The sequence below is a fragment of the Dendrobium catenatum genome, unplaced genomic scaffold, assembly GCF_001605985.2.
Source record: "Dendrobium catenatum unplaced genomic scaffold, ASM160598v2 fragScaff_scaffold_51, whole genome shotgun sequence".
NCBI classification, from domain to species: domain Eukaryota; kingdom Viridiplantae; phylum Streptophyta; class Magnoliopsida; order Asparagales; family Orchidaceae; genus Dendrobium; species Dendrobium catenatum.
The window spans coordinates 54,192-63,985 of NW_021318513.1; the positions used below are offsets into that span (position 1 = coordinate 54,192).

The window sequence follows — 9,794 nt, forward strand, 5'->3', positions numbered from 1 at the left end:
CGATTATGTTGAGAGTGAGCTAATCGCTTCAATTTTTATATTTATGTGTATATTTAATTGATTTGCAGTAGTAGCAAATTACATATGATGATCATGATTTAATAAATATTCAAAATAATCAAAAGAGCATTCAAAGCAAAACCAATAACTAAACCGCCTCCCCTCCAACAATACTTCTACTGTGCAGGGAATAGGGATTGATGACCAAAATAATTTAAAAAATAAAAACAATTTGTTAGCTTAAAAGGGGTCTCTCAATGTCCTCTTCCTCTTCTTCACTGGTGGTTGATTCTGTTAGCTTGTCCTGATCATCAGTATTTGGTAGCCCAAATCCTTCTTTCATCTTTGCCCACAAAACCATGTAGAGACCAAAAAACATTGCCAACATTCCTACAAAGCTGTTAATTACACATAACTCGTAAAAATCATTAGTGATTACTTAATCTTAGGCTTCGTTTGGGACGACTTTCTTACTGCTTCTTAAAACAGGTTTTTAGAACAAAAAATAAAATTTGTGTACTAAAAAACTGCTTTAAGAAACAGTAAGAAAGCCGTCCCAAACGAAGCCTTCTCATATCAAAATTTGATAACAAAAGTAAAATCTTGTTATATACGCATGAGAAATTATTAGGTGTCAACTTGATAGATGTGCACAATTAATTATGAGATTACACACAATTATGTACAACCTCTTATTTGATTATCTTAAATGGACTGAGGTTTCATTTGGGACAGCTTTCTTACTGCTTCTTAAAGCAGTTTTCTAATATAAAAAATTTAATTTTTGTATTAGAAAGCTGCTTTAAAAAGTAGTAAGAAAACCTTCTCAAACGAAGTCTAAGAGTTCATTTGGCATAACTTTCTCATATTTTTATTTTTCACATTCCTACAAAGCTGTTAATTACACATAACTCATAAAAATCATTAGTGATTACTTAATCTTAGGCTTCGTTTGGGATGACTTTCTTACTCCTTTTAAAACAAGTTTTTAGAACAAAAAATAAAATTTATGTACTAAAAAGATGTTTTAAGAAACAGTAAGAAAGCCGTCCCAAACGAAACCTTAATCTCATATCAAAATTTGATAACAAAAGTAAAATTTTGTTTTATATGCATAGGTGTCAACTTGATAGATGCGCACAATTAATTATGAGATTACACACAATTGTGTACAACCTCTTATTTGATTATCTTAAATGGACTATGGTTTTGTTTGTGACGGCTTTCTTACTGCTTCTTAAAGCAACGTTGTAGTACAAAAAAATTAATTTTTTTATTAGAAAGCTGCTTTAAAAAGTAGTAAGAAAACCGTCTCAAATGAATCCTAAGAGCTCATCTGCACATCTTTCTCATAGTTCTGTTTTTCACGCATCAATCATATTTTTATTTGGCTATAAAAATATTTTTGTTGTTTTCTCTATTGAGAAATAATTTTTTATCTCCAAATCCACTAGATTGTGGTAGCGGCAAGAAAAATCTTGTTTGATTTTTTATAAGTAAATTTATAGTATTCACAATAATTAAAAAAATGTTTTTTTTTTTTTTTTATATCAAATCTATAGTAACTTTTAAAAACAATTGCAAATCATCCCAAAAAATCCTAAACATGAAGAAAGAATATTAGAATACTAACCTTTCAAACTTGATAACTTGGCCAAGTATTATTGTCGAAAGAACCGTGGAGCAAACGGTCTGAATGGGATTAAACATAGAGACCATGACTGGCCCCTTCCTTAGCACAGCCCAAGTTTGGAATGCAACACATAGTGCAATCAGCATTCCTCCCTGTATATCAAAATTTTGTTTAAACAATTGAGAAGACTGAAATATAATTAATTATACCTAATTTCTTATGCAAAATAACAAAGATTGACCAGCCATTTGGGAGCCCATTATTTCACATACTAGGTAGAGTAAGACTTCGCTTGGGGCGGCTTTCTTGCTGATTTCTAAAACAGTTTTTTAGTACAAAAATTTCTAAAAAATCTATTTTAGAAAGGAATGAGAAAGTCGTGCCAAACAAAGCCTAAGAAAAAAAAAATCTTAAGCATGAGTTACTTAGAGTTGTTGGTAGATAGTCTATGCTATGATCTAGAGGTCACCAAATTTGAGTTACTTAAATAATCTCTCTATAAATACAAGAATATGATCAACTCTTTTTTAAATCCTATATTAAATTGGGTTTTATGTATTACTATATACACCCAAAGATTTTAAATATTTCATAATTATAACTCATTTTGAAATGTTTAATAATGTACTTCTTATACTCTCAAATCATTGAGCAATTAACAAAACTACTCTCAATGTGATTATTGTTGTATTTTTAATAATGCATGATCTTTCATGATTATAAATTATTACTAAATATTTAATTATGTACATCTGTATTTAATGAGTGCATGACTTGTACTAAACAGAAAAATATGTGTGCGAGGGGAAAAAATATACGCACCAGGAAGACAAAGGAGATGATGGCTTGGATACTGATAGTTGGCTGACCAAAATCCAGCTTCCCTTCCATGATAAATTGCACAATTGTAGTAAGTACTGAGGCCAGCAGGGATGTTACACAGCACAAGGACAAGGGAGCCGGGAACTCCATCATTGTTGCAGCCTAAAATATTGCAGAAGATTTTCTATCACTCATATAAAGACAAATGCATTCGGAGACAATAATACATATGAAATTTCGAGGTGAAGTAACAGGTCTATACATATCTGCAGCTAACCCAAATCATTGATTATTAAAAAAAAGGATACGGTTAATAAAATTAATAAATAATTTACTACATTCATATCATCTAAGGTAATAGGCCTTTTTAAAAAAAAATAAGGTAGTTATCCTTATTTGCTATCAGGCTTTTTAACATGCATGTTATGAAGTTGAGGTCTAATCTGAAGTTTCTGGAATGTATTGCTGATAAAGAGCAATGCAATGAAAGTGGAGATCATGATAAACTTCTGACATTTCGGTTTCATTTGGAACAATTTTTTTGCTGCTTTCTGAAACAACTTTCTAACAAAAAAAAATTTTGTAATAGAAAGTTGTTTTGAAAAACAATAAAAAAGTTGTTTCAAACGAAGCTTTGAATTATTGTGCCAAGAAAAAAATCCAATGTAGAAGAACCTAATGGGTGATGATAAGAAGAGATTGAGAATGGGAGAGAAACGAATACTTCAAGATGATGGAGTGATCTGATACATAAATAAATTAATCATAAGGATGTTGGGAACAATTCTACGGTCGGGAGCAAAATCAACATTTAATTTAGAATATTAGACATTTAATTAGTCATTGCATTTAGTCAGAAAGAACTGCTATTTTTGAAAAAAAAAACAGTATATGAAAACAGAGTTGAGTGATTTGTGTATAACCTGCAAAACCGTGCTACAGGATAGAACGAGAACTGCTCCCAGCAGACTGCAGCAACCAATGATCCAGTCCCTGTACACATTAACTGGCGACGGATTAGGCAAGACAGAAGAGCGTCCAAAATCCGTTGGATCTGTAGGACTTTGCAAGATGCTCAAGGCTACTGCTCCAGTCAAGCAAACCAATGTCCCTAGGATCTTTGTTCTAGTGTAGTTGCACTTAAAGTCTAGTTTTTCAAGCCTACAATGGAAATCAATCTCATATATTACTGGTCCATTGCAATCCCAATAAAAAAAAAAATCCTCAAAAAAAAAGAAAGACAATCGGGAGAAACAATAATAGTAACGAAACACAGTAAAATCTACAAGGGAGTCCCTTGAAAATATAGGCTTATCATTAATTGAAAACAACAATTTTTTATGTTTTCTTCTTATTAATATAAAATAGAAGAAATCACTAGTGCATTAGTTCATCACAAAAATAAATTGAAAGGCAAGCAGTTAAAGTACATCTGAAAATGTTCATGGTGGCTGGAGCATTACTTTTGTTCCTTGGAAGGCTAGAACAGACCTATCAGTTTTTACCAATAATTACATTGCATGAAGGACTTCTCCTTCGCTACAAAGAAGAAGCCAAAGAAACAATACCTGATCAACATTGATGATCCACAAAATGAAGCACTAGTAATGACAAATTTACGAATGGATATAATAGAAGTACTTTTAGAAAAGCATGATAGGAAGTTTGCCTAAGGCTTCATTTGGGATGACTTTTTTACTGCTTCTTAAAGCAGCTTTTTGATAAAAAATTTAATTTTTATACTAAAAAGTTGTTTTTAGAAGTAATAAAAAAGCTGTCCCAAATGAATCTTAAGAATGTAAATTTTGAAAAGCTTTTAAAGCAAAAAATGAGAAGCATAAGTTATCCAGATTTAACAGGTTTTGCAGATCATTCGAGCTTTACCATAATTTCCCTGATTATGCTAGTCTTTTACTTGTTTTCAGGATAGTTAGTTTATTGCATCACTTGTTTTTGGGTTCTGTGAAACTGCTGCTATTAACATATAAATAGCTACAGGTTTTTGAGTTTAGGGAGCTTGGTTTTTTATTTTCATTCTCTCCTTAAGGACTGAGCGCAATGCTCTGTGAAGGGTGTTAAACAAGTGCTGAAGAATTTCTTCTCCAATTCAATCTACATTGCTTTTCTAAATTATATTTGTTGTGGGCTAGAAAATACGCGGCGATAGAGATTGAATTCTGCGTCTTAACGTTGTACGTATAACTAGCTCACACACAGAGAACATAAGATTTTTTTCGTGGAAAACCATTAAAAAGGGAAAAATCACGAGGCCTAGCCCAGTTGAAAACGATTCCACTAGACTTTGAGTTGGTTACAAAGGACTAAATCACCTCCAAGGTTGCTCTTAATTGACTTCCTGTGAGTAATCTTGATTGTTCAAGAATAACTACAACTAGTATCAGAGCAAAGGGGACAATACCAATGCAAAATTTTCTTAGCTAATCAATTTTCTTAAAAAGGTCCTTAGCTAATCGATTTTTTCTTGAAAAAAAAAAAAACATCTATACCCTCTCTAAATGAATGAGTCAAAAGATCTCAGGAAGCATATGGACGAATTCAATGAAATTATACTTGATCTTAAAAATGTCCAGCAAGAACTACTGCAGAAGATCAAGATGGAATTCCAAGGATTCAAGAAGATGTTTCCATTGCCACAAGGACATTTTAAAAAAGAAAAATTGATCGGATAGAAACAATTGACAGCAAACTATTCCTGGATGTTTTTATTCATGATCTTCTTAAGGATTAAGAATGCAGTAAGAACTAACACTATTCCTGGATGTTGGGAAATAAGTTCTACCTGAGACAAGCCGCGATTATGAAAATAATCCCCGGCGCAAGGTTGGGCATGGCCGAGGCTATAGCTGGGGAAGTTTTCTTGATTCCCACGAACATTAGAGATTGGAATGTAGTCACCCTGCAAGAATAAATCAATAAATAAATAATGGACAACATTATTCCCAAAATGCAAGGAAGACAGAACTCTAAATTTCCCTTTTTCCTCAGTTAGACTAATTCTCATGGAGGTTTTCACTTTAATCATTCAAAAATAACTAAATAAAAAGAGCATTGCAGTTTTCAATCATGAGAGATTAATTACCCTCCCAAGGAAATCAGAATAAACTGAACCACCAAAGTAAGGCTCAATTTTGATGGCCATTTCTTCCTGCACGATGGAAAGCAAAAAAATCAGCATCGTAAACAAAGATAACTGCAACACAAAGAGGAAGAAAGAAGAAAAACAAAAATTAATCTCGTACTTCTCCAATGCAATTGCGAAGGGAAAGATGAAGAAGGCCATCGCCAAGCTTCCAATGATTACGAGGAACAGAGGCTTGATTCCGAGGGATAGGATAGGTTTCAAGAGCACTATGTAGAAAGCGCCTATGATCTGCACAGCAATGAGGCCGGAGATGATGAGAAAATCCTCCATGAACTCCGCATTCGGCTTCCTCCCCGTCGGGGCCATCGTCGAAGCTGGGTGGCGTGGCGGCGAGCCTGATGGTCGCCTCCTGGTCGGAATGCCCGCGATGTTCGCGGCAGTATATGTGGCGAGCGGACGGTTCGGGGATTGAGGATTATTATTCATTCGGTCATTTGTCGCTCTTCTTGCAAGCTTTCTCTTTCCCTCCCAATGGAATAAAGTACGTGGCCGAATGCATCTCTCGCCAACGACAGAGAGCAGTGGCTGGGAATCCGCATATGAAATTTTATGCGGATTTCTTCACGATAAGAAATTCATAGCGTTGAGAGTCGTGTGAATGGTGTGATGGACGGCCACGCATTGTTTCCGTCTACTGATTTTTATGCGCCGCTCTTGTCGTCCCAACGAACCAAAGGCCCGCTTCGGGTACCAAACGGTGGAAACGGAGGCTTTCTGTTTATTTCGGTAAAACATATTTTGAATTTATTGTACATAAAATTACTTCGTGAAGTTATTCTACAAAATTAACATATTTTATTTAAGTAAAATAACTGTCAAGTTATTGTGTTGTATGTGTATAGGAATAAGTTATTTTGATACCTATTGAAATTGATATGTTATTGAAAATTTTCTCGATCGGTCATGAATCTCGCGAAATATTCAAATTAGAAACTTTTAAAATTAAATTTGAAACCATTTAAACTCCGATTTCTACAAGCTTATAGTCAAATTGAACATCTCAAGGCGATGAATTCAACGACACCAAAATAAATCAGACCGAGCCCAAATAGATCCAAACCAGGGGACCAAAGCGTATTTGAAAGGTTCATAGCATTGATTGGATGACCAAATGATCACCAAATATGATATGCTTTTAGTCGAATCGAGTGGCTCGACGAGACGAACATTCTATGGTTGAGAGAATCAGTATGGGTCATCAAATGAAGCTCGTCGGATTTACCATGGATCTCCTTTATTTTTACAGAGTGTGTCACAAAAATCTATAAATATACCTCCACTCTCTACATGAAGGGGACATTTTTCTGGAGATTGGAGAGAGTTTTGAAGTTTCAAAGATCTAGAGCTCCTCCACCTAAGCACCAACGCAAACGAACTCCTATCGGTCGACTAAACCATCGTTCGATTGCTCAACCACCGTCGCACCTTCTCGCTGATCTCCAACGAACTTCTACGGACCACCACCGGACCTCCATCGGACTTCTGCCAAGTACCATTGGATCTCTGTCGGACTTCTGCTCAACCACCGTCCTGCCACCGACCACCGCCGGACAATCATCGGCTATCGACCACCACCGGAGCTCCCCTATCCACCAAACTCCTGCCAGACCACCACTTGACCTTTGATTGTCGCCGGACTTCCACCCGATTAACGCATGAGTTAGACTTTGGCCTGACCTCCGTTCCAGCTTCGCCGAACTCTCCAAACTATTGTAATTGTACCGCCTCTAATAAATATTTTAAAATTTGACAAATCTTGTGAGAATGCTTAGCAATGCTATCTAGGATTTAAGGTGGTTAACTTATATGACATTTGTGTTTTAAATATGAGTTCTTATTAATTTAATTTTAATTTTAACTGCAAATATTATAATTAGGATGTTATTTAAAAAAAAAGAGTATTTAATCACTAATTTATTTAGGTGTTATTTTAATAAGTATTTTAGTGTAATTATAATTATGTAATTAATTATTTAATTAAAATTTAAATTAATTGATCATTTAATTACTATTTATACTACTAAAATTTTCATTAATTTTTAAAAATTATTTTAGTATATTTATAATTATCTAATTAATCAATTAAATATTCTATTACTAACGAGTTATTTAATTAATATTTACACAACTAATTGCGTAATTAATTAATTAATTAATTATATTTAAATTATAATAATTAAGCTAATTAAACTACGTCTAATTAAGAAACTAAGAATTAATCTAATCCTTATAGCCGGGTTGGCTATCCTGTTTTCTGTCTTTTCGTTGCCGTTGGCGATGAGTAGAGCGTCAGAGACTTCGGCTTCGCTGGTTCGCGTGAGGTAGAGCTTCGATCGACTCGATTGCCATTGCCTGTCTAGGGTTTGCTTTTCCTCTTCTGCATTTATTCGTTGCTGTTCTGCTTCGCATGAAGTAGAGTTCTGAAAGAGTAGAAGCTTCTCGGCCTTCTCTTCTCTTTGACGTTGTTCCTGTTGATAGGAAGTTGCGCCAGGAGATCGCCGCGAAGTCAACGATATTTCTCCCCTTTCGCGCGCTTCTTCGGTCGGATTTACGAAATCCGCAAAAAATTCGGGTTTACGATATCCCGGATTTGGGGCAAAAATGACGAAAACGCCGTGAAGTTGAGATTAGACTTACCGTGAGATTTAACTTTGTATTTTTGGGCGTTTGGCAGGATTTAGCTCAAATCTTGCCTAAATCTGGCCTAAATCCTGCATCCCAACAGGCCCTATTTTTGCAAGTAACACTACAAAAATCCCAATTTGTCGTCGACCTCCTTTGTGTTAGCTCTATTCGAAGATTCGGCCCTGCACCTGTCCATCCGCACGTTCAAGCTAGGTAAGCCATTGATTTTGTTTGTTTGTTTTTTCTAAATATTGAAGGTGTATTTTGAAACAGGCCCAAGGTTTTTATGCCATGCTTTTAATTACTTTTTAACTGAAGATCTTTCAGTTTCAGGAAAAGTAATGATTTATAGAAAACATATTGAGATAATGTTTATGAAGAAAATAAATGCTGGCTTTATATGATTTGATTGTGTTATGTAGATAGCCCTGAAAAATAGTATTCATGTAATGTTGTTATATAGAAAGCTCAACTGCGACTATTATGTCTTTTGTTGTTTTTCTTAAAACATCCAGACGTACACAGATGTGGCATGTGAGAAGTTCTGTAGAACAGAGACAGGGAAGCTCTGTCTCACTGAAACGGAAAGAAGCTTTGCAGGAATATTCTATATTATTTTAGTATCCATTACATGTATTTATACATTTCGTATGAGCTGTACCCGTACAGTACAGTTGTACATTACAGCTGTCATATAACTGAATTATCTTGAAACGTTCTTGAGTTGTCTAACACCCTCCCTCAAGCTGATGTTTCGGTAGAAGATATCAGCTTGGATGATATCGATCGGAATTGAGCTCTGGGTGGTGACTTTGTTAACAAATCAGCAAGTTGATCCTTGCTTGAAATATGATGAACATGAATTGTTTGATCTTTGATGCAATTTCGAATGAAGTGACAATAAACTTCTATGTGCTTTGTTCGAGCATGGTAAACTGGATTGTTTGCTAGTGCTATAGCTGATGTGTTATCACAGTATAACGTAGTGGATGAACTTTGCGGACAACCAAGTTCTTGTAGCAATTGTCTCAACCAGATTATCTCAGCAGCAGCTGAGGCTAAAGCTGATGTGAAACGTACATGCGATGGAGTTACTTTAGGAAATTATAAAGAGCAATTGAAACTTAATAACCCCAAAATAAAATTATCGTTTATAATAAAAGAGTGATCATTAGAATTGGTGGTTTTAACTTGCTTAGGCAAGGATGAGCAAAATCCGGAAACCAAACAATTTAAAAAAAATGCAAAGTTCAAATTGTAAAACTACGACGGTGAACAAAAATCCCCAATTTAATAATAAGAATTTTCACCTTTGGAGCCCATACGCTCAACTAATCTAGGCTTTAGCGGAAGAAGAGTCTCCACCTTAGAATCGAGGTCGCTCCGAGGAAGAAGGAACCTTGGATCGTCGTTCTTGGAGAGGTTGCCGGAATAAGGAATTCTTGCCAGCAATTTCTTGAAGGTGTATTCGGCAGCCTGGAATGTCCGGACAGTGTTTGGAGACCTTCTAGCAGGCTGGACAGCAAGAAAACATGTTCCAAATCTCCTAAA

The 9,794-nt window shown here is 35.1% G+C and overlaps 2 protein-coding genes across 5 annotated transcripts in view; one reads left to right on the forward strand and one right to left on the reverse strand.

Moving 5' to 3' along the window:
• Positions 1-235: 235 nt before the first annotated feature.
• Positions 236-6,007, reverse strand: LOC110093576 (WAT1-related protein At5g47470). Its single transcript, XM_020818506.2, has 7 exons — positions 5,716-6,007; positions 5,556-5,621; positions 5,256-5,372; positions 3,379-3,616; positions 2,456-2,617; positions 1,634-1,785; positions 236-398 (listed from the first exon to the last, which is right to left on the reverse strand). Exons 1-7 carry the CDS (start codon positions 5,922-5,924, stop codon positions 236-238), a joined length of 1,107 nt encoding a protein of 368 aa, XP_020674165.2. The 5' UTR covers positions 5,925-6,007.
• A 1,869-nt stretch (positions 6,008-7,876) lies between these two features.
• The window catches only part of LOC110093572, a 21,333-nt gene continuing 19,415 nt past the window's right edge, over positions 7,877-9,794 (forward strand). The window contains exons 1-2 of one of the 4 annotated variants that reach the window (XM_028694119.1): positions 7,877-7,939; positions 8,293-8,456. The gene's annotated coding sequence lies outside the window, so the exon portion shown is untranslated. Of the gene's footprint in view, positions 8,457-9,794 lie in introns of all 4 variants that reach the window. The other 3 variants (XM_028694118.1, XM_028694117.1, XM_028694116.1) reach the window with 3 other exon arrangements.